Below are 23,682 nucleotides of genomic sequence, written 5' to 3'. Positions count from 1 at the left end.
ACATCCTTTCATCCATCCATCCATCAAAGTTCCGTCTTGATGGAATTCTCCAATCTCATTACCCCCATGGATAGAAGGATGGATGGATGGATGGAATGACGGATGGATGGGTGGGTGGATGGATGGAATGATGGATGGATGGAATAAAGGATGGATGGAATAAAGGATGAATGGATAGAATGATGGATGGATGGATGGATGAATGGATATGGGAGGATGGATGTGTGGATGGGTAGATGGGTGGATATGAAAAGTGCTAGATGGGTGAATAAGCAAATGGGTCAATGGACGAAAAGATAAATGAGTGGATGGATGGGTGGGTGGGTAGGTGAGTAGATGGATGAACGTACTTATATATATGGATGGATGGATGGCTGAATGGATGGAAGAAGGAAGGAAGAATGGATAAATAGGGAATGGATGTATGGGTGGGTAGATGAGAGATGAATGGATCGATGGGTGGATGGGGGTTGGATAGAAGGATGAATCAATAAACCAATAGGTGGAAGAGGAGATGGCTGAGAGGATCTGCCCTCAACCCCAAAGCTGCCCAACTCTGCTCCCTGCTGAGGGGGGAATGAGAGGAAGGTCAATCAGTGGATGGTCTACCAGGAACTCACCTTCCAGAATGACGGTGATGGGATTGGGCCGGAAGCCCTCACCCCCCGGGCACAGGGTTCTGTACTCAGCTGCAAGGGAAAGAGGTGCTTGTGAGGGGCTGTGGGATGGGGCATTTGGGCAAAGCTCAGGGGAATCAGGGGAGGGGAGGTCCCCTAGAAAGGGCTCAAGAGTGGGCCTTCCATCCCTTTACCACAGAAACTACATCCCCTTACCTCCTCAGCTTCTTGGGGCCAAGAGACATTGATCCAATCCTGGGGTATCCAGTGTGTGCGTGTGTGTGTGTGTGTGTGTGTGTAAACATGAGCTCACAATTCAACATGTGAGCAGATGGATCTTGTGGTAGTAGCTGGGGGTAGGGAGGGATTCTTTGTGATCCAAAACCAGACCCTAGTGTGACCACAAGTTTCCCCCATGAAAGGAAGACCCTGGATGTACACACACACACACCTGAATAGGTGGACAGCTGCCTCCTTACTTCACACCTGACGACTTTGCACATGCTCTTCCCACTGCACCCCACACCCTTTCCCCTACTCTGCCTGGAAAACTCCTACTCATCCTTCAAAACCTCATTTAAGTCCCTATGTTGGGAAGGCTTCCCTTACCCCTCTCCTCTCCATGGCTTCCTCCTGACCCATCACTATGCCTCAAACAGACCCTTAGGATAGTTCCACTCTCAACAGTCCAGGGACTGTTGGTTTACGGGTAAGGGGCAGTGTGCAGCGGTTGTGGTTCATCCTTCTCTAGGTCCCCACCCCTAGGAAAGGACACAGAGGAATGCTCAATGTTTGTTGATTGACTGAGTGAGCAAGTGAATATAAACACACAAAGAATTTGCAGGAAGAGATGGCAGAAGGAGACTTTGGGGAGAGACCTGGACGATGAACTGCTGAGAATATGCTGTGTGACCCAGGGCGAGCCCTCCTCCCTCTCTGGTTCCCAGTGTCCCTCCCTTAGCAGAGATGACCCCCTAAGCCCTGCGGGAGCCTGGACCAGGGCTAGGTCTCTGCCTTCCCCTGCCCCCACTCCCCCAGGGACTCACTGGTATTGACCAGCGGGCACAGCTCACAGGGGTTGCCCCAGGCCCGTCCCAGGGAGCAACAGCAGGATGCTCGGGTGACGCCAACCCCGATCTCCACACTGCAGGAAATGCCACCGTCCCCTCGGTCCTGTGTGTCCAGGAAACAGTTCCCGACCCGGGTGTCTGAACAGGCAGAAAGGGATGGTTAGCAAGTGGTGGGGGAGAAATGGGGTGTGTGTGTGTGTGTGTGTGTTTGCACTTCTGTGTATGTGTAACTGTGTGTTACTCTATGTGTGTCTGTGTGTGCATGGGTGTCTCTGTGTGTGACTGTGGAATTCTGTGTGTGCATATTTCTGTGTACATGTGTGACTCTATGCATGTGTCTGTCTGTCTGTCGAGAGCAGAAGGTTGTATCTCAACAGACAATCGAGATGATCACTCTGGCCAAGGGCCTGTTTGTCAGGAGCAGGTTGATCTGGGTGACCCAGGCTATGGCCCCATCCAGCCCACTAACCCCAAAACCCCACCCGGAGTGGAGTGCGTGCTCACCCACGCAGCCCACTCCGCTGGGGTTCAGCTCAAAATCCTGGGGGCAGTTGCAGAGGTAGCTGCCGGGGGTGTTGACACACAGGCCGTTGATGCAGTTCACGGGGTCTGCACACTCATTCACATCTGTGGGGTGGGGGCACCATCAGCAGGGAGCCCTCCCTTGACCCACTTCCCTCCTGCCTTCTTCCCAGGGAGTCAAGCCCTGGCTGTTGGGGGCCAGGCTTAGGGGCAAGGTCACATCCTCCCCCAGGAAGAAAGCCTGATGGGACAGCAGCCTCTGGGGTCTGCCCTGTCCCAGGCGACCCCACGCCCTCCCCTGCTCTGTTCTACTTGGCCTGGAGGTTTGCCCTTGACAGCTTTCCCTGCCCCAGATTCCACGAGCTAACCTACAAAAAGCAACATTCAGGACATGTTTTGAGCCAGGGGCTGGCAGACTACAACCTGTGGGCCAAATCCGGCCCCCTATCTGTTTGTGTGAATAAAGTTTTATTGGCACACAGGCACGCTCATTCATTCACTTATCGCCTGTGTCTGTTTCTGAGCAACAGGGCAGAGACTGTATGGCCGAAACCTGAAAATATTTACTGTCCGGCCCTTCATTGAAAACGTCTGCCGAACCCTGTTTGGGACACACAGGTGGGAGACCATTTTGATGGCTGTGGTGGAGGGAGCTCGACTTTGTTGATCCACTGCATTTATTCAGGGGATGATAAATGAGGATGATGAAGGTTAACGGGGCAGGAGCACTGCTGGAGACGGCGGTCACACAAGGCCCCCTCCATGAGAGGACATGTGAGAAGAGATCCGTGGGCAGTGAGGGAGTGAGCCGCACCGCCCCTCCCCAGCCCCATGGACCCCACACCTGTGCAGTTGCCGCCTCCGCGGTCCAGCTCGTAGCCCTCATCGCAGACGCAGCGGAACATGCCTGGCAGGTTCTCACAGCTCCCGAACACACAGAGGTTCCCGAGAACACACTCGTCCACATCTGGGGGGGCGGACCCCAGCTCAGCGCAGCCCAGCCCACCTGGCATCCTGCTCCTGCCACCCCCAGTGCCAGCGGCTCCAGGGACCCGCCCACACCCCGGCAGCCCCAGACCTCACCCTGGCAGGCGTGCTGGTCCTCTGTGGGGTTGAAGCCCATCTCGCATTCACAGCGGTACCCCCCGGGGGCATTGAGACACTGCCCGTTCTCGCAAAGGTCCACGTTCTCCGCACACTCGTCCCTGTCTAAGGGGAGCCAGAGACGGAGGGCTGGGGGTCGGCTGGCCAGGACCCACTCAGGGTGGGCAGGTGGCCCCTGTCACTCAAATCCTTCAGTCACCCAGGGTTCCAGGGAGCTGGCAAGTAGCCCGGGGAACTTGGAGGGCAGGTGACCAAGTCAGGGCCAGGGAGCAGACAGGGGACCTGGTCACTCAGGATCTGGGGTGGAGGGCTGCCAGGAAGTAAGCAAGTGTTCCTGCTCCCCACATCCAGAAGGCTCCATGCATTCTGAGTCCAGGGGAGAAGACTGCCCCCAGGGACTCAGGGTCTGGCCTGTGGCCCCAAATGCTGAAGGCACGTCCTCTCCGCCACCCATGGGGTGGGTGGCTGGATCAGTGCAAGTCGGGAAGCCAACTGACCACTGTGGCCACCTCGGAATCCAGCCCCCATGGCTGTCCCTCTCGGGCCCCTCCAGCCCTCCCATCCCAACCCCCGACCTCACCTTCGCAGAAGTAGCCGTCCCCAGCAAATCCTGGGGGGCAGGCACAGCGGTAGGAGCCGGGGGTGTTGAGGCAGTCAGCTTTCGGGCTGCACCCATGCTCCTGGAAGGCGCATTCATCCAGGTCTGCAGGAGATGGAACCCGGAGTCCCCCGGGTGTGTGCACTGAGGGGCTGCAGGGAGGCAGACCCTCCAATCCCAGCCCTGACCGGCCCCCCGGACATGCCTGAGCCCAGCCACCCCTCCCCGCCGCCTGCCTCCCCCCCACTGCCCCACCTACCTCTACAGCTCTGCCCGGACCTCCTGCCCTCAGGCACTCACCGTGGCATTCGAAGCCATCCCCCACCCAGCCTGGCTGGCACCTGCAGCTGAAACTCCCAGGGATGTTGTGGCAGGAGGCGTGACCATCACAGCTGTGTCCCCCAAGCTCACATTCGTCCACATCTGAGAGGAGAGGGAACCAGGCATAGGAGGGGCAGGACCAGGAGAGGGGGTGGAGGATGCAACACCCCCAGGAAACCTGGGCCCAGTAGAAATAGGGCTTCAGGTACAGAGTGGCAAGACTCAGTGCAGGAGCAAGGGAAAGAGCAAGGATCCTCCCCAGGGCAGGGCTGGCCCAGACACGTCCCCACACCACTGCGGGAGCTTCCACCTTCACCCAGAGCCCAAGAGGAAAACCCCCAAACCCAACAGGGCATGACTCCCAGCAGCCCCCAGCAATGGTCTGAAATGGCAGCATGAGAGACTTAGGGTAGACACTAAGAGTAACTGTCCTAATGCACACACTCCCTCTCTAAAGCAGGATTTCCTTCTAAACCACTGTGTCTAATCCTCAGCCAATTTTGCATCACCCTTATCTCGGCAATGTTCATACACCACCTAAATGAGCTGCTGTTCACTGAAAGTTTCTTTACACTGCCTCCCATTTTTACTCACGTGAACATATTTTAAAAGAAAAATAACAACGATCTCTGAGAAATCATGGGTTTGATGCTGTTTTCCAAGGTTTGTTTCTAGTATGCATTAAAATAACTATGTAATTATGGCAAGTAGAATTATGTTCTCCAAAAAAAGTGTGTTCCAATCCTAACTCCCAGAACCTCTGAATGTGCCCTTTTTTAGAAATAGGGTCTTTGTAGGTGTAACCAGAATCAGATGAGGTCATTCTGGATTACAGTGGGTTCGAAACCAATGACTGGTGTCCTCATAAGAAGAGGGAAATTTGGACACAGAGAGGAGAACACACTGTGATGATGGACGTGGAGATTGGAATGGTGTGTTCAAGGATGCCAAGGACCAATGGCCACCACCAGAAGTGAAGAGAGAGGGATGGGAGATTCTCCCTCTGGGTTCCCAAGAAGGAACCAACCCTGCCGACACTATGATTTCAGACTCTGGCCTCCAGAACTGTTAATTCTAGAGAGAGTAGATTTCTGTGGTTCTGAGGCACCAGGTTTGTGGTCAGGGGTTTCAGCAACCCTAGGAAGCTAAAACAGGGACTACGGAAGTGTTTAAATGTTCATCCCTATACCACTGCTTTGGGAACTGATGTGGATACTAAGGGATCCAGAGCTCCCCCCGCAGAGCTGTTAAGGGAGCCCCGGGGGCACGTGATCGGATCCTATTTTTTTGCTTTAACATGAGGCCCCACCAGTGGAAGTGTGTTAAGAATGAGGTCTGAAAAAAAAAAAAAAAAAAAAAAGAATGAGGTCTGGCTGTGCTCTGCTCCAAGGGATGAGGCAGACCCCATGAACCCTGAGCTGGCCCCTCGGGGTCCCCCTCGCCTGCTCCACTGACCGCCAGCTCACCGGAGCAGCCCGTGGCCCCCTTCCTGACGATGTAACCCAGCTGGCAGTGGCAGACAAAGGAACCCCTTGTGTTCTCGCAGACCCCATGGAGGCAGATGTAGGGGTTCAGGTCACACTCGTCCACGTCTGTGGGATGACAAGAGAGGAAGCAGGTGAGGGTGGGGACGCAGCAGCATTGCTAAGTGCCCTGCCACATGGGTCCCCTGCATCGGGGTTCTCTTTGCCCATCTTCAGGGGTGGGGAACTCCCCCAATTCCACCACTGGGCAGCCGCGAATATTCAGTTAACAGTCTACAGCACATATTCCGTGGAACGCACCGGACATGCATTCCCAAAAGGATTTTATACCAATACATTTAGACAACGCTGAGTTAAACAAAGCTAACTGGATTTTTTTCTCCTGCAGGCCTTTTCAGAGCCTTTATGCCAACGTGGATCTGCAAGAAGGGATGGAGGAAGCAGCATTTCCTATTTAACTTGGTCCTAAGCCCCCTTCTCTTCAGTGTTTCCTAAGACACCTGTGATCAGGAATGCTTTAAGCTGCCCTGGGCTGGACACATCTCCCTGGGAGGGTTATGTTTTTTACTTCCTGGTACTTCCTCACGCTGGCCCCAGCTCTGCCCTGATGGGGCACCCAGTAGACATCTGCTCCCTGGGCCCCGTGATGACCTGCAGCCAGGACAGGACGGTGATCACGGCCCAAACAGCCTGGGTCCCCAAGCAGAGCTCAGAGAATACAGTGTCTTTCCATCTAGCTCACCTTCCTCTGCAGAAAACCCCTTGGTCTGCAGTGATCTTATACATTGCTTTCAGAACAGGGCATGCACCTCTGTATGCACTGGGTACACGGTAAGTGTTCAATAACTGTTCATAAAATAACAAGGTTCAAGGGCCTCTGCTGCTGTGAATGAGATCCCACGGGTCTTGGTGCAGGGGCTTTAGGCACAGGTGGCCAGGAGCAGACCGCCAAGTGCAAAGCCTCATCTCCCCTGCCCGCGTGTGATGGGGACGGGACTGGCGTCTGTTTTGCCCACGTGGCCTCCTTGTGGAAGGTCTGGTGGGTGAATTGTGAAGCTGCCTCCTCCACCTGTATGTAGTCCCAGCTCCTCACCTACACACGTCCTCATGTCCAGCGTGGCCACAAAGCCGTCGTAGCAGAGGCAGCGGTGACCCCCCGGAACGTTGATGCACTGGCCCCCGTCACAGATGTCCGGGTTCTCCTCACACTCGTCCACGTCTGGGGGAGCAGGGTGGGGGGCTGGGCTGCAGGCAGGCAGGGATGGAGGGGGAGCCCCAGGGACCCTGCTGCAGGGTCAGCGGCCTGTCCCGGGTCTGGCCGGCTGCATCTGGGTCAGGAAAGGTGTGTTCCCCATCCCAGGCGGAGGGAGGGGGCCGCGCCCACCCACCTGCACACGCCCTCCCATCGGGCATCAGCGAGTAGCCGTGTCTGCAGCCACACCGGTAGCTGCCCTCGGTGTTAAGGCAGTGCACGTGGCACCCACCGTTCCCAGAGCGGCATTCGTCCACGTCTGCGGGAGGCAGAGCGAGGTAGGGGGCGTAGCGGGAGTGAGGTGGGGGTCGTGGCGGGGTGGGAGGCAGGGCGAGGTGGGGGCGTGGCGGGAGTGAGGCGGGTGGGCGTGGCAGGGCGGGAGGCAGGGCGAGGTGGGGGCGTGGCGGGAGGCAGGGCGAGGTGGGGGCGAGGCGGGAGCGAGGTGGGGGGCGTGGCGTGGCGGGAGGCAGGGCGAGGTGGAGGCGTGGCGGGAGTGAGGTGGGTGGGCGTGGCAGGGCGGGAGGCTGGGCGAGGTGGGGCGTGGCGGGAGCGAGGTGGGGGCGTGGTGGGACGGGAGGCAGGGGGAGGTGGGAGCGAGATGGGGGGCCGGGGGCGGGTCAAGCAGGGGTCTGACTAGGGGGCGGGGCCAGCAGAGGCAGGGACTTGGAGAGACTGCTGTGGTAGTGGGGGCCTCGGCTGGGGCTGGGGGCGGGCGCGGTCTCACCCACGCAGCCCTGGCGGTCAGGTGTGCTCTGGAAGCCGGTGTGGCAGGAGCACTGAAAGGCACCGATGACGTTGACGCACTGGCCGTGGGGACACAGGCCGTCACTCAGGGAGCACTCATCAACGTCTGCAGGGGGAGCACATGGCTGGTGGGGACAGCAGGTAGGGGAGGGGCCCCAAGGAAGGCCCGGCCTGTGTTCAGCCGCCATCTGCAGGACCCCAAGGCACTGGGACACGTGTGCACTCCGATGCATTCACGCTCCTGGCATCCACACGCCACCACAGGTGTGAGTCCACACCTCACCCTTGTACAAACACGCACCCACACCCAGATCCACGTGCCCACCCACGTGCACACCCACAAGACCACGTGCCCACCCACGTGCACACCCACAAGACTCACCCAAAACACACCCTTGAATACACACTCACCCTCAGCAGATAACACCCACACCCTGATCCATGCACCTACGTGCACACAGCTCACACACAAACACACCCTCACAGCCACTCACATGCAAACACAATCACCCTCAGTAGACACACCTTCACAGCCACATGCACACTCATAAGACTCACAAATACACCTCACACCCACTCATATGCAAACGCACTCACCCTCGACACCCACACCCACATGCACACATCCCCAGCCACAAACACACCCACCCGTGTGCAAACACACATCCACACCTAGACACACATTCTCTCACAAGCTCATGCAGATGCACAAACACCACATCCCCTCACATAAGAACACGCATCCTTGTGTAGACACTTACACACTCACAGACTCACACATAAACACCCATGCACACACTCACACTTGTACAGACACATTCCCAGATACACACCTGCATGCTCACACAGACACACAAATACACACTCCCTCTGCCTCACACCCACGCACAGTCATATCACACGGACGCACAATGACCTGCACCCATGCTACCTCATGCATGCGACCGCTCACATGCGTAGAGACTGACACACATGTGCACACATATACCTAAGTATGTACTCAGGGAGATGCACAAACACACACTCCCATCATGTCCCTCATGCAACCCACACTCACCCTCACAAGCAGTGCCCTTGGACACCAGCGCATGTCCAGCAGGGCACTGGCACTCATAGCTCCCATCCGTGTTGGTACAGGTGCCTCCCCGGCACAGCAGTGGGTCCCGGGCACACTCATCCACGTCTGGGCGTGTGGAGAGAGACAGAGGAGGTGTGAGGACGCTGACCTGGCAGGGTGTGATGTGGCTTGTGGAAGCTTCTCCCTGTGCCCCTCTCCCCCAACCCTGTCACCCTGGCTGAAGCTGAAAGTGCCTGGAGTTTTGGGACTTGGGTGACCCATGGGAGTCAGACTGGGAGGGAAGCTGGAATTCTCAGAATTATCAGGGACACAGGCTGACACTCCTGGAGCTGAAGGAGGCCCTGAGAAGCACCACCACCCCGGAGGACACAGAGGGAAGGCAAGGCCCAGCCCCTCCAGGCATCAGCACAGGGAGTGGGGGACCTCACCACCCACCCCCACTCTCCTCCCACTCCAGCCTCATGGGCCTCCTTCCACCCCTAAGGTGCTGTTCCCCCTCCCACCTGGCCCTCCACACAGCAGCTCCTTCTATCCTTCATGTCCACCCCAGGGCCTTTGCACGCACTGTTCTTTCTTCAAGCTGCTCTTCAACCCCTCTTCACCCCAATTACTCCCACTCTCCCAGCCCCACAGAATGGGATACATCCTAGGGGTCTATGCTCCCACTGCACCATATGGCCCTTTCAAGTGCTTATGACAGTGGCTATTTATTTTGCATTTGTCTGGGGATTTATTTTATTAAACATCTATCTCGCCATTAGGTCATGAGCTCCGAGAAAATGGCCCTCTGCTGCCGAGCTCTCTGTGGTTCCCCTGAGTAGATGCACATGAAATGTTCACTGAATGAAAAAGTGAATGAAAGGGGAAGAGGCTCCTCTGTCCCAGGCCCCCTCCTCTTCTCATGCTACAACCCCCTGGGAGACCTGCCCGAATCTTGGTTCCCAGGCTTCTCATCTGAATGCCAAACCCAATGTCCAGCAGCCTACAGGGATGACGCCCACACTTGCCGTGTCCCAGCTGGATCATGGCTTCTCCCCACTCCGGCCCCCTCCACCTACATCCATCACAGCAACGTCACCCCCATCCCTTGGCTCGGCCCCGAGACCCCCGAGCACCACCCTTCCCGGGGTGGCTGCCTACCCATGCAGTTCTTCATCATCATGAAGCCACTCTCGTAGCCATGGAAACACTCACACTCGAAGCTGCCCGGGGTGTTGACGCAGGTACCCTGGCCACAGAGGTCAGGGGAGATGCGGCACTCGTCAATGTCTGTGGAGAGAGTGGGCACGGGCTGGGCCTCCACATCTGCCAACACCCAGGGGTGCATGGGAGCCCCAAGCCGCTGAACTGAGCCAGGTTAACAGAGGTGCCGTGACTGCACCCCTGACGAGGGTAGGGAATTTCCTTTCAGCCTGGAGGCCCCTGGAGGCCACCTCTGCCAGCCCCTCCTTTTATAGCTGGGATCCCGAAGGCTCAGAGAGAGTGTTGAGCTGTCCTCGGTCACAGAGCAGGCAGGTAGACAGGCAGGAAAAGGCCAGTTCTTGTCTTTTAGGTGCCTCTAGTTCGTGGCCCCCATCCCTGTAGGCACCCCCCACCGCCCAGGAGGCAGATGCAGGCACATACCTGTGCAGTTCCTTTCCTGGGCGTCCAGGGCAAAGCCCCCAGCACAGGAGCAACGAAAGCTGCCCACGGTGTTGCGGCAGGTGCCGTGCGCACACAGCCCGGGGAAGGCTTTGCACTCGTTCACATCTGCAGCATGGGAGCACAAAACGTCACGCTGCCCCGACGTCTCTGGGTCCCCACCTCCTGAGCGTTCACCCCTCTGGCCACAGATGTTTGCTCTCTCCCAAACACACTTCCCATCTCCAGGCCTCTGCCCACGCTGTGTCGTCTCCCCATCCACCAGGCTCCCTGAGCCCAAACACACCTTTATAGAAGGGCTGGCCTGATAGGAAGTCCCGGCTGGCAAAGCCCAGCCCCCGGGGACACAGGCTGGCAAACGCTGGGGACTCAGGCTCAGGGCACGCCTCGCACGCGGCCCCCCACGCGGCCCCCAAGGAGCAGCAGCAGACGTCCATCCGGTACTTGCCGGGCAGGGCAGCCCCACATTCATCCTCATCCCAATGCAGGAAACAAAGCTCCAGGCGCACATCTGCAAGGAGGGGCCGTCACCAGTCCTGCCCCTGCCACACTGTGCCTGCCAGGACAGGCATTAGAGCCTCCTTCAGCAGCTTCTTCTGAAACTTCCTCCCCAACGGGAAGAGTGACTTCCTCATGCTGAGATTCGATATCATCCAATACTTCCTTTTGTTTTTTTTTTTTTTTTGGCAGTGCTGCACGGCTGGTGGGATCTTAGTTCCCTGACCAGGGATCGAACCTGGGGCCCCCAGCAGTGAGAGCACCGAGTCCTAACCACTGGACCACCAGGGAATTCCCAACAGTTACATTTTAAAAATGATATAATCCAACAGTTACATTTGAATAATTGTATAATCCAAAAGTTACACTATAATAATAACTTGCACTGCTAGGTGCTTGCTATGTGGTGGGCACTGTTCTAAGCTCATCAGTCCATTGAATCCTCAAAATAACACCAAGAGGAAAATATTATCATCATGCCCATTTTACAGGCAAGAAAACTGAGGCAGAGAAGGATTAGGTAGCTGACCTGAGGCCAAACAGTTAGTAAGAGGTAGAGTGGGGTTCAAACCAGGCCATCTGGCTCCAGAGTGTGTGTGTTTAACCTGTAAAACTCCCTTAGAATAATCTGGGAGTGGATAAGCCTTCCTCAGAACCAGACATGAGGGTCTAAGAATGAGGCTGGTTAACTACGGCCTGGGTGCCAGCCTCCTGTTTTTGTAAATAAAGTTTTATTGACACACAGACACATCCATTTGTTTCTGTACTGTCTGTGGCTGTTCTTACACTACACAGCAGAGCTGAGTAGCTGCAACAGACTGTGAGGCCCCAAAAGCTGAAAATATTTACTCTCTGGCCCTTTGCAGAAACAGTTGGCTAATCCCTGGTCTAAGACAACTTCTCACTCTTTACAAAAGGAACATACGTTTAAGTGGGTCTATTTGAGGATAAGACCCCGTTACAGAATCTTTAGGAAAAAATAAAGATAAGCAGAAGTGCCATGACACACAGGGATCTGTCTTAAGTTCCCGTGTACCCAGTGCCTTGGTCCAGGGCTGACCAGACTGAGCCATTTCACCTGGCCGTGAATTCAGCAATGGCTTTTTTCTCTTTACTCAGTTACTTTCTTTCCTTGCTCACCTTTTGGAATCAGCAAGAAGACCCGGTGCACACCTGAAGCTCAGTTTAGAAGGAAATCAAAGTTGAGAAGGGTCATCAGGGCCCACCTGCCTTATGTTGACCAGGGTCCAAGGTGACCCCGAGGAGGCCACCAATGGATTGACGGGACTACAGGAGGAAAAGCTGATAGAACTCGGAGCGCTACCTGCTGGCCGGCACATGCTTTTGGCCAAGAAATGTCCTGTTCAAGATGCTGATAGGGACAAAGCAAGAAGCCCTCATCGAGGGGGAAAATATCTCAGAGCCTTTGAGACTGAGGGTAAGCCATTCAGGGTGAGGGTTTGAGCCCTGGATGCTGAGGAAGGTTCACCAGCATCACTTAGCACTCATGCTAGAGGTGCCTCCTGCTCAAATCCCCCCGTGTAAACCTTACTCGGTAACAAGAAAGAATAAACAAAGGTTGCAAGTATTATTCCACGAGATTTTGCCATCTGCAATGACCTTCCTTAGAAGGGCAGTTAAGAAGATGCATCTGCCAAAACAAATGTCTTTGTAGACACGTGGGCAAGAGGTGGGCAGTGAGCAGAGGGTCCTGGAGGACCCCCGAGATCCCGCTTGTCCCTAGGAGGGGTCTCCAGCCGCTGGGAGTGGAGGCAATGAAGGGCAGGGGGCCCTGCATGGGGACCCAGCCCGCACTCACCCACGCACAGCCGGCCCGTGGCATCCAGCGTCAGACCCTCAAGACACTCGCAGCGGAAGGAGCCAGCGGTGTTGAGGCAGCGCCCATTGGGACAGACCCCCGGGAAGACCTCACACTCGTTCACATCTGGGCAGCGGCAGGCAAGGAGGAGAGGCAAGGGCTGGAGGCTCCCAGGAGCTGTTCCCCTGGGGCCTCAGGACACCACGTGGTCCTTGGGGAGGGGGAAGGGGCAGTGCCAGCCTCAGGGGCTGGCGGATCGCGGGGAAGACCCAGGTACCAAGGAGGGAGAATGTCTCGATCTCAAATGGCTTCAGGGAGGGGCCCCAGGCAGCCCCCATGACACTCGCCCACGTGTGGCTTGGAGGGCGAACCGCAGAGGTTGGGGATGGGGGTTACCTTCGCAGCTGAGCCCCTTCACGCGGGCGAAGCCACGGGCACAGGCGGGGTCTGTGGTTGGGGAGAGGAGTCACTCCCTCCACTCAAACACAGGGGATCTGTCCCACCCCAGTTGTCCCGATGGCGTGGGAGCCCCCGGAGCCCCCCCCCAGGGCATTACCCATGTCACAGCGTTCGCAGGGGCTCCCCCAGGCAGCCCCGAGCGTGGCGCAGCACTCGGACCGCAGGGTGGCTCCGTGCAGGTTCGCCTCGCAGCGGCCATCCTGGACCTTTAGCCAGCAGGTGCCTTTGGTGCTGTCTGCGGGGAGGGGCTTGCTGTCTCACCTGGCGGGCCCACACCTGCACGCCGACCCGCAGAGACCCAGCCTACTCAGGGGTGTCGGGGTCCCCGCTGCTCCGTAGGGCCTCTCACCTAAGCACACGGTGCCGGAGGGTCCCAGGCGGCTGCCGGGGGCGCACTCGCAGGCGTAGGAGCCGGCCAGGTTGCGGCACACGCCGTTCACACACGGATTGGACACGCACTCGTCGATGTCTGCAGGGACAGCCCCCCCCAGCCGCCCCACCCCCCAGCGAGTCCTGAGCTGCAGGAGGGGGAACCCCACCTGACCAGGGGCCCCTCCTCCCCACGGCTGCCAAAGTCCAGAGGCAGGGGGCGCAAGCGGTCAGAATACAAGGGAACGGACTGCGCAGGCTCAGACGCACGTGAGTTTGCACTGAATCGTCTTGTGCACCTGCACAAGCACACTGACGTGCAGGGTCCTGGGAGCGCACACACGTAAAAGTGCAGAGGGATAGGCATGGTGGGGAACCGTGGCCCTCAAAGGGTCGGTCATGGCACACGATAGGTGAGAGGCAGGAGGAAAACCCAGAGGGGATGGAGGCCTGGGTGTGGCCAGGGTGGGGGAGGGGTGTCAGCTGGAAAGAAGACAAAGGACCAGGGGAGGGGTGGGGCCAGACAGAAAGCTTGTGCGTGACTGTGTGTGTGTGCGCGCACGTGTGCAGGTGTCTGTGAGTGCCAAGGGATCTATGCGATGGGCAAGGTCATCACAACAAAGTGTGTGTGGGCAATGGCGAGCATGCACACTTGAACATGTGTATGTGTCAGTGAGTGCACGTGTGTGAGAGGGAGGATGGGCACGTATTCTTGTGTATAAGCGTGAGTGTGTACGAGCATGTGAGTGCACAACTGTGCAGGTATGTGAGGGTGTGTGACTGAACACATAAGTGTGTGTGGCTGTGAGCCTAAGTGTGTGAAAGGGTGAGTGAAAGAATGTGGGCACACACGTCTTTGAGAGTGTGCACGTGAAGGTGTGTGACTGTGGGAATGTCTGTGTGAATATGGGTATGTGAGTGTGTTTTGTGTGAGTACCGATGTGTGTAACTGAGTGATCATATGCACACATGTGTGAATGTCAGAGGGTCTGAGTGCATAAGGGTGTGCCTTTGAGGGTGTAACTGTGGCTGTGAGCATGTATGTAAAGCGTGAGAATAAGTGTGTGAATGTGGGTACTGTGTGTGTACCTACAAGTGTGTGTAACTGTGAGACTGAGTGAATACATGTATGCCTTTGAGCGTGTCTGTGTGTGTGAATGCAGGGATACATGTGTCTTTGAGCATGTGTGTACCCACAGCATGCAGCGTGCATAAGTATCTGCACGTATGTGTGCGTGGCTGTGTGCCCCGGGACCCTGTACCTTCGCAGGTCTCCGTGTCTTGCCGGAAGCTGAAGCCCTGGGGGCAGGAGCAGCTGTAGCTGCCAGGGCTGTTCCGGCACCGCCCGTTGTCACACAGGAGGCTGTTGAGTGCACACTCATCCACATCTGCAGGGTGAGGGGGGGAGAGCGGGGTGAGGGGTGTGCAGTGGGGGCGGCCCACCCACCTGCCCTTCCACTTGCCAGGCACACTCACCCATGCACTCCTTGCCGGCTGCGCCTGCCTCGTAGCCCAGGTTGCAGATGCAGCGGTAGCTGCCCCGCAGGTTCTCACACATACCGTTGGCACAGACATCAGGGTCGAGGGCACACTCGTTGATGTCTGCACCAGGAGGAGGGCGTCAGCAGCTGCCCTGGCTCCCTGGAGGCTCCAGAAGCCATGTCCCCCGGGGCCAGAGCTCCAGCCTAGACCCTGCCTCCTTCCCCTTGAAACCAGGGTTTCTCAGCACTGTGGATATTTGGGGCCAGATCATCCTTTGCTGTGACGGGGGGCGTCCTGTGCATTGTAGGATGTTGAGCAGCATTCCCAGCCTTACCCAGGAGATGCCAGTAGCACCCTCCCCAATATTTGTCCAGACATTGCCAAATGGCCCCTCGGGAGGGGGGGCAAAACTGTCCCCAGTTTGGAACTCATGGAACAGATGTTTATATGGCAGCAAAATAATTTTTTTTAAAAAGTGCAATCATAATCGCTACCATTATAGGATGTTTACTATTTTGTGCCAAGCATATTAACTCATTTGATCCTCACAACATCTCTGAAATGGGTCTTACCGTTATCTCCACTGTACAGACAAGGAGGCACAGAGATGGTAGGTAACTTGCCTGAGGTTATTCAATCAATAAATAGTAGGGCCAGGATTCGAACCCACGCATCTGGCTGCAGAATCTGTCCCTTTAACTGACAGGGGGGTGGGGGAGGGGTGGACATCTGTCCTGCCCTGATGGCCTAGCAGTGGATGGGAAAACTGACTCTTCTAAGTCCTTTTATTTCTTGCTCAGGCAGAAAGGCTGTTTCAGGAAGGGATGGTGTCATAGGTTGGAGTCCTAACCCCCAGGATCTCAGCATGTGACTCTATTTGGAGACAAGGACTTTACAGAGGTGATCCAGTTAAAACGAGGTCATTAGGGTGGACCCACAATCCATTCCAATATGACTGTATCCTTATAAAAGGGGGAAATTTGGGCACAGACACACAAGGAGAACCCCATGTCAAGAGGAAGGCAGAGGGGGAATTCCCTGGTGGTCCAGTGGTTAGGCCTCTGCATTTTCACTGCCGAGGGCACGGGTTCAATCCCTGGTCGGGGAACTAAGATCCTGCAAGCTGCACAGCGTGAAAAAACAAGATGAAGGCAGAGGGCCTGGGGATGAATTAGGAGTTTGGGAATAACATATACACAATACTATATATAAAACAGTTAACCAACAAGGATCTACGGTATAGCACAGGGAACTCAATATTTTTAATAACCTATAAGGGAAAAGAATCTGAAAAAGAATAGATATGTATGTATAACTGAATCACTTTGCTGTACACCTGAAACTAACACAACATTGTAAACTTAAAAAAAAAAAAAAGATGAAGGCAGAGATCAGGGTGATGCTTCTACCAGCTGAAGATTTAACAGTGAAGTGCCAGAAGCTGCGGGAGAGGCATGGGACAGACTCTCCCTCACAGCCTCGGAAAGAGCCATCCCTGCTCACACCCTGATCTCGGACTTTTAGCCTCTCCAGAGCTGTGGGAGAATAAACGTCTGTTGTTGAAGTCTCCCAGCCTGCGGTACTTTGTTACTGCAGCCCCAGCAACATGACAGTGCCCAACCACGACCCCACCCCTCTGTCCCAGCACTGCCCCGCTCACCTCTGCCATCCGTGGTGATACCGAGACCGCTACTGCACAGGGCCTGGAACTCGGCTGGGGTGGCGGGAGCAGAGCGAGAGGGGTCACTGGCCATTGCCGAACCCAAACCACGCCCAAGACGTGGCCCCTTGGAGCTGAGCGAGGGTCTGTGACTAAGATGCCCCCCCAATGGGAAAAGCAACTTCCTTCCATGTCTTCTTGGGGAAAGAAATCCCCCCCCACCCCATAGGAGCCAAGCCCCCCACCACTGTCCCCTCCTGCCCCCTGGGTGATAAACTAGAAGCAAGAACTAAAGGAAAGCGGGTGGAGGTGGGGCAGCCGACCCTCACCGGAGTTCTTGGCAGGACACAGCTGGCAGGGCTCCCCAAACCCGTGGTCGGGGCTCGCACAGCAGCACTCGGATTTGGTGACGGCACCGGGGAAGGGGCGGGCACAGGAGCCCTTGTCGAGCGTCCCGTAGCACGTGCTACGCACGTGGGTGTCCACGCACACGCGGCCATCCGCGCCCACCGCGAGCCCCCCCAGGCAGTGGCAGCGGAAGGAGCCCTCGGTGTTGGTACAGTGGCCGTTCATACAGATGCCCGGTGTCTGGCACTCGTCGATGTCTGCAGGGGGCCATGGGCGACTGCGACAGGTCCCAGTCCCCCGCCACCCGCCCTTGCCGCCTCCCCTCTTCCTCCCCATCCCCATCACTCCCCTGTGGTCCAGCCTCCAGCCTCACCCACGCAGTGCCGGCCGCCGGGCGCCAGCAGGAAGCCAGGTTTGCAGAGGCACGTGAAGCTGCCGTCCTCGTTCAGGCACACTCCGTTGGCACACATGGTGGTGGTGGCACACTCGTTGTGGTCTGGGGACACCGGGAGAGGCTGGTTTCCAGCAGGGTCCCAGCAGTCACCCCTCTTTGGGCCAGCCCTGCCAGGTAGACCAGCCCCGCCCTCTCACTTTTCCAGGGACCCTTCCCAGGGCAGTTCGAGCCCGACAGGACAAAATGTGACTGTCGGGGACTATGTCGACTTGGATATAGTGAACTGCTGGAGTGTGAACTCCCCTGGGGCAAGACTGGGGCCACTAGCTCGAGTCTGCATCTTCCATCCTGGCACACCGTAGGTGCCCCATAAATAGTTGTTCAAAGTCGAATAAGTGAGGTGTGGTGGTTACACAACATTGCACTAAATGCCACCAATTGTTCCTTTAAAAATGGTTAAAATGGTAAATATGATATGTATATTTCACCACAATAAAAAATGCAAAAAAAAAATGGAAAAAATGAGGTAGTGTTTGCATGACTTTATGTAATGTACTAAATGCCACCAAACTGTTCCCTTAAAAAAGGGTAGGAATGGAGCTGATACACACTACTGTACATAAAATAGATAAACAACGAGGTCCTACTGTATAGCCCAGGGAACTATATATTCAATATCTCGTAATAAACTATAATGGAACAGAAAAAAAAAAGGGTTAAATGGTAAATTGTACACTATGTATATTGTGCCACGATTTTTAAAAATGCAAAAAAGAATTGCATAAATGAGATGGTCGTTGCACGACCTTGGAAATATCCTAAGTGCCACCAAATTGTTCACTTAAAAATGCTACGTTTATTTTCCTGCAGAAAAAAATTGAGTAAATGTGGGTGCACAACATTGGGAACTACTAAATAAACGCCACAGAATTTTTCACTTTTAAATGATTAAATTTATCTTGTGTGAATCTCACTTGAATTTAAAAAGAAAAGGGCAAAAACCATCAGCTGAGAAGAAAACAGTCTAATTTAAAGGAAGGCGGTGGGTGCAGAAATGATTTGCTTACCAAAGTATCAGTTTTGAACAATAAAGGATTGTACCAAAAGGAAGGAAGGAAAGAAGGGAGGGAGGGAGGGAAGGAAAGAAAAGAATAAATGAATATAAGGTCCACACCAAAACTTGTACGTGAACATTCATAGCAGCATTAGCCACAACAGCAAAAAGTGGGAACAACCCAAATAGCCATTAACTCCTGATGGTATAAACAAAATGTGGTCTACTCGTATAATGGAATGTCATTTGACAATAAAGAGGAATGACGTTCTGACACCTGCTACAACACGGATGGACCTTGAAAACATGATACTCAGTGAAAGAAGCCAGTCACAAAAGGCCACGGAGTATGTGATTCCATTTATACGAAATGCCCCGAACAGACAAATCCATGGAGACAGAAAGTCAATTAGCCTAGTGCCGAGGGCTGGGGGGGAAGAGAGAGGATTCGGGAATGACTGCTAATGGACAGGAAGTGATAAAGAGGTTCTAAACTTAGATTGTGGTGATGCTTGTACTACAAGCCATTGAAGTGTACACTTTAAATGGCCACTTTTATGGTATGGAATGATGTATCAATAAAGATGCTAAAAAGGTTTTTAAAAAATGAAAGAATGCACAGGGAACTATACTCAGTACTTTGTAATAACCCATAAAGGAAAAGAATCCAGAAAAGAATAGATACATGTATATGTATAACTGAATCACTTTGCTGTACACCTGAAACTAACACAACATTGTAAATCAACTACACTTCAACTACAAAAAATAAATTAAAAAAATAAAATTTATATGTACCAAGAAAAACACTGATTAAGGATTTCAACTCTTACTGGTTACAGACTATGCAGAGATCGGAAGGAAATATTAAAAGACTTGAGGGTAGGGCTTCCCTGGTGGTGCAGTGGTTAAGAATCCGCCTATCAATGCAGGCGACACGGGTTCAAGCCCTGGTCCGGGAAGTTCCCACATGCCTCAGAGCAACTAAGCCCATGCACCACAACTACTGAGCCTGCGCTCTAGAGCCCACAAGCCACAACTACTGAGCCCACACGCCACAGCTACTGAAACCTGTGCGCCTAGAGCCTGTGCTCCGCAACAAGAGAAGCCACCACAATGAGAAGCCCGTGTGCAGCAACGAAGACCCAATGCGGCCAAAAATTAAAAAAAAAAAAAAAAAAAAGACATGATGGTAAAATTATAAAACAATGAATTAATCAAAATTACTTTCAGTAGGTGATATCTAACTAATAAAAAACAATGCAAATAAAAATAATAATGATTTATGCACAGACATAAATTACTATACCTAAAATTAATGCTAAGAAAATAGCTAATTTAATAATCAACTTTCTAAATGTATCTAAAAATCAATAGAAAGTAAATGCTCTGCAAAAAAGAAAAAAAAAGAATGAAAGGAAGAAAATCCTTCCTGATGAGGGAAGACTGCAAGGCAGGTCTCCTCAGAGAGCATGACAGAAAAGAATAAAGGGAGTCCCCGGTGGCCCCTACAAGCTGTGGGGAGCTTGGGTGGCACCCCCATACCCCCCAGGGAGCCTGAGATCGGGGCGCTCTCCACGGTCCTGACCCACCTCTCTCAGAGGCCAGACTCTCTCGAGGACAGGTGAGGGGCCATGAGTCAGGGGCAGGGGCAGGGGCAGACAGCTGATGGCATGGTCTTACCCCAAAGGCCCCTTCCTGGGATTCAGGGAATGAATTCAGGAAGGAGAGAATGAAGGAGTGAGTAGGGGGTGGACAGACCACAAGGAGGATCTCAGATGGGCTGGTTCGGCTCAGAAAGGGGAGGAGAGCACCCACTGTGAGGAGGGAGGTGGGGGATGGAACAGGAGTGGCAAGATGCAAAAGGCAGCTACTGGGGCCCAGAAGCCGCTTACCCACCCGCCCACCCTCAACTCACCCACACAGTTCTTGCCATCGGGGCCGAGCTCAAAGCCTGCATTGCAGACACACTGGAAGCTGCCTGCTGTGTTGACGCAGCGGCCGTGGTGGCAGAGGCCACTGCTGGCGATGCACTCGTCCATGTCTGGTGGGGAGGCAGGCGGGCAGTCAGCAGGCATCCTCCTAGCCCCCAGGCTCTAATTCAGATGCAGGTTCCATCAGCCAGGCTCCCGGTCACCCCCCACTCTCCGATGGACGGCCATACCCACGCACTCCTGCTTGGTGAGCGTCGCCTGAAAGCCCTCCCAGCACCGGCAGTGGTAGGAGCCGGGGGTGTTGACGCAGTCTCCGTGGTGGCAGGGGCTGCTGGCACATTCATCCACGTCTGCAGGCAGAGGACCCTGAGCCCCAGCCCGCCAGGGCGCTCCTCCTGCCCCCAGCCCACCTCTGCCCCAGCCGCTGCTCACCGATGCACTCCCCCCGAACGTCCTGGGTGTAGCCCACGTTACACTCGCAGCGGTAGCTGGAAGATGTGGGCAGGCAGCGGCCATTGAGACACAGGTTGGTGAAGTGTCGGCAGATGTCAATGGTCTGGTTCAGCGTGGCTGTGCCTGTGAGTAGGGCCGACATGGGGCACCTGAGCACGGGCTGGCCCCCTGGGTCTGGACCTCACCTCCGGGTTCAGACACCCACTCAAGAAGCTGGAACCCTACCCCTATGGCCAGGCTCTCCCACTTCAGCCCAGAGTCCTGCCCTAGATTCACACCTCCACCCTGGCTGAGACCCCCAGCCCCCACCCCAGCCCTAGACCCTCACCTAAAACCCAAACCCTGACCTGGAGGCCTGGATCCCCAATCTACCCCCAGCCCCAGACCACTGTCAGTACTTTCATCCCTACTGCCCAGGCCAGGACCCACACTCCAAAGCCCTGACTCTCTGTCTCTGAGGCCTGGACCCCCTTCCCCCAAGGGAGGAGCCTTGGATCCCAAGTCCTCACCAATGTTGGTGTCACCAAGGCCCAAGCTGGGAACCCCACGCCCACTGGAGCCGTGGGGCCTGTGCTGGGCCGGCCCCAGGCCAGGACCCACACTGCCACTCGATCCGAAGCCAGGGAGGCCGGGGAAGGGGCCTGGGTAGGAGGGCAGCAGCGGGAGGCCCAGGGCACACAGTCGCTGGAACTCATCTGCAAGGAAGCGGGGTTGGAAGCCAAGCCTTCGGTTGTGCCCCGGGATCCCAACCCGCAGGCCAAGCTCTGGGGGCAGAGGAAGGTGGGAGGTGGCTCCAGGCCACTCACCAGAGCCCCGCGGAGGACACAGCTCGGGGGCCGGGCCAACTGCCCAGCACCTGCCTGTATCACAGCAGCACTGCCTATGGGTATAGTGGCCAGCGAGGTCTCCGGCACAGCGGCCCACGATCAGCGCCGAGAAGCAAGTGCCAGCACGGTGGTCTGCAGGGGGGTGAGGGGTCGGGAGGATCCGTTACAGACTTCAAATCCCAGCTCTACCAGCACCATCTGCAGGACAGACCTCCTTGCCTCTCTGTGCCTCAGTTTCTCCATCCATGGATAGGAGATGCCCAGAGCACCCACCTCACCTCGGTAGAGTGTTGCAGAGTGCACCGTATCTGGCACGTGGCCGATCCTCACTGAGGATCTTATTACCAAGATTTCCAAATTACCCCAGGGAGGGAGACTTGGGCTCATGCTGAGCAAAAGTGTCCCAACATCTAAAGCTGGCATTGTTAGGAAGCTCCCTGTCACTGTGGGTATTCAACCACACTGAGGAAGACCCCTGGTTCAGGGGGTTGCCCCGGTGAGAAGTCATGCTGGGTGCCCAAGCAGAGATGCTGGGATCTGTATCTGTGTGTCCCCGCCTACCAGCCCTGGGCATTCTGGGGAAACCTAAGAGGCTGTGAATTTGAGGAGGGGCTGGGGGAGCAGACTGGTGGACTGATGGCTGCAACTCTTGGGGAGACTGAGGCAGAGACTCCCCAGGTACGAGAACCACAGACGCTTCCACTGTGCCCTCGAGCCTGATGGCGTTACACGGTGATCATATTTCTCAAGCTCTGACTCCAGAAGAGCTTATTTTTAGGTTTGAAAACCCACAAATGTTGGCCAGTGGCCCACAGCGGAAAAACCCCTCCCACCAGCTGGGAGGGCCCTTGCAGCTGTCCCTGAGCTGCCCGAGGCGGAGAAAACAGCAAGCGTTTCCACCTCCCCAAGCCATACCCCATGCACCTGGTGGGAGGGGGGGGGTCCCCAGGTGCATGTGTGGGAGTCGAGGCTCTGCACTCCCAGTACCACCCCTGGCCCATGAACAGGACTGGGCCTGCCCAGGAGAGAAGAGGTCAACAGACTTGTTCAAGGTCACACAGCTGCTGGAGAGCGAGGCGGGATGGAAACCCAAATCCCTGAACCCCAGGGGACCTGACCAAGCAGCTGCTTCTCAAGTAGGGAAGACGAGACAAAATGTAAGAATTTTGACGAAAATGATGCTGCCTTTGCTTATTAAGCGCCTACTGTGATCAGGACCTGCTAAGCAGTCACAACCCCAACTTCCCTGCTCCCCTGTCTTTGTGAATGTGTATTGAGTGCCCCCTACATCCAGCCCTGGGCAAATCTCTTCATAAATTGTTATTTAATCCTCCCCATGTGGTTTAGTACTGCCATTATCTCCATTTCACAGATGAGGCAGCTGAGGCCCAGAGAAGTTAAGTCACTCGCCCAAGGTCACAGAGTATGCAAGCAGCTTAAGTAGCAGTTGGAACCCAGGACTGAATTCCAAGCCCATGTTCAGAGGACACCTGACCTTGGTTCAAATCTAGGCTCTGCTATTTAGTAGTTGGGAAATGCCTCACAGTCCAGGGGACGTGCCCAGAGGTAGCCTCCATGCCAGCCAAGATGGCCCCCAGAGGTGGAGGAATAAATAGGTCTGGCGCTGGCCATGGCACACTGGCAGAACTCCAGACACAATATTCCGTGTCCTGGCTGGTAGAGACCCAGCCTGAGAGGTCCGAGTGGTGCTGGAGACCTGCCAAGCCCACCCCACCTCCCCAAACCAAGACGCTGCCCATGCCCCACCACAAGTGTTCCTGGCCGGCCCTGTTGGCCACTGGCAACCTCTGAAGTCTAATGACCAGCTCATCAAGACAGCAGGACAGGGAGTGAGAGCCCAAGGATCCCCCCCACCAGCCAGGAGGGTGAGCCCAGGGGGAGGCACAGCCCAGACGACCCCACCCTGGCTGGGGGTAGGGAGCGGGGTGGTCTG

The 23,682-nt window shown here is 55.5% G+C and overlaps 1 protein-coding gene across 1 annotated transcript in view; it reads right to left on the bottom strand.

Moving 5' to 3' along the window:
- FBN3 (fibrillin 3) overlaps positions 1 to 23,682 on the bottom strand; it is a 106,856-nt gene that overhangs the window by 30,923 nt on the left and 52,251 nt on the right. The window contains exons 13-41 of the mRNA XM_068534988.1: positions 21,708 to 21,860; positions 21,411 to 21,596; positions 20,881 to 21,024; positions 20,679 to 20,798; positions 20,433 to 20,558; positions 17,440 to 17,562; positions 17,048 to 17,323; positions 16,719 to 16,772; positions 15,053 to 15,178; positions 14,839 to 14,964; positions 13,557 to 13,676; positions 13,305 to 13,442; positions 13,145 to 13,195; positions 12,749 to 12,874; positions 10,718 to 10,942; positions 10,414 to 10,539; positions 9,931 to 10,059; positions 8,770 to 8,895; positions 7,693 to 7,818; positions 7,105 to 7,227; positions 6,810 to 6,935; positions 5,699 to 5,824; positions 4,212 to 4,334; positions 3,894 to 4,016; positions 3,293 to 3,418; positions 3,054 to 3,176; positions 2,192 to 2,314; positions 1,664 to 1,825; positions 621 to 689 (exon numbers count right to left, since the gene is read on the bottom strand). Coding sequence (XP_068391089.1) covers positions 621 to 689; positions 1,664 to 1,825; positions 2,192 to 2,314; positions 3,054 to 3,176; positions 3,293 to 3,418; positions 3,894 to 4,016; positions 4,212 to 4,334; positions 5,699 to 5,824; positions 6,810 to 6,935; positions 7,105 to 7,227; positions 7,693 to 7,818; positions 8,770 to 8,895; positions 9,931 to 10,059; positions 10,414 to 10,539; positions 10,718 to 10,942; positions 12,749 to 12,874; positions 13,145 to 13,195; positions 13,305 to 13,442; positions 13,557 to 13,676; positions 14,839 to 14,964; positions 15,053 to 15,178; positions 16,719 to 16,772; positions 17,048 to 17,323; positions 17,440 to 17,562; positions 20,433 to 20,558; positions 20,679 to 20,798; positions 20,881 to 21,024; positions 21,411 to 21,596; positions 21,708 to 21,860 — 3,825 coding nt within the window. The remainder of the gene's footprint in view (positions 1 to 620; positions 690 to 1,663; positions 1,826 to 2,191; positions 2,315 to 3,053; positions 3,177 to 3,292; positions 3,419 to 3,893; positions 4,017 to 4,211; positions 4,335 to 5,698; positions 5,825 to 6,809; positions 6,936 to 7,104; positions 7,228 to 7,692; positions 7,819 to 8,769; positions 8,896 to 9,930; positions 10,060 to 10,413; positions 10,540 to 10,717; positions 10,943 to 12,748; positions 12,875 to 13,144; positions 13,196 to 13,304; positions 13,443 to 13,556; positions 13,677 to 14,838; positions 14,965 to 15,052; positions 15,179 to 16,718; positions 16,773 to 17,047; positions 17,324 to 17,439; positions 17,563 to 20,432; positions 20,559 to 20,678; positions 20,799 to 20,880; positions 21,025 to 21,410; positions 21,597 to 21,707; positions 21,861 to 23,682) is intronic.

Source organism: Eschrichtius robustus, chromosome 2 (assembly GCF_028021215.1).
Source record: "Eschrichtius robustus isolate mEscRob2 chromosome 2, mEscRob2.pri, whole genome shotgun sequence".
Lineage (NCBI taxonomy): Eukaryota > Metazoa > Chordata > Mammalia > Artiodactyla > Eschrichtiidae > Eschrichtius > Eschrichtius robustus.
The sequence above is the reverse complement of the archived record's forward strand: the minus strand, read 5'-3'. Positions and strand labels throughout refer to the sequence as shown.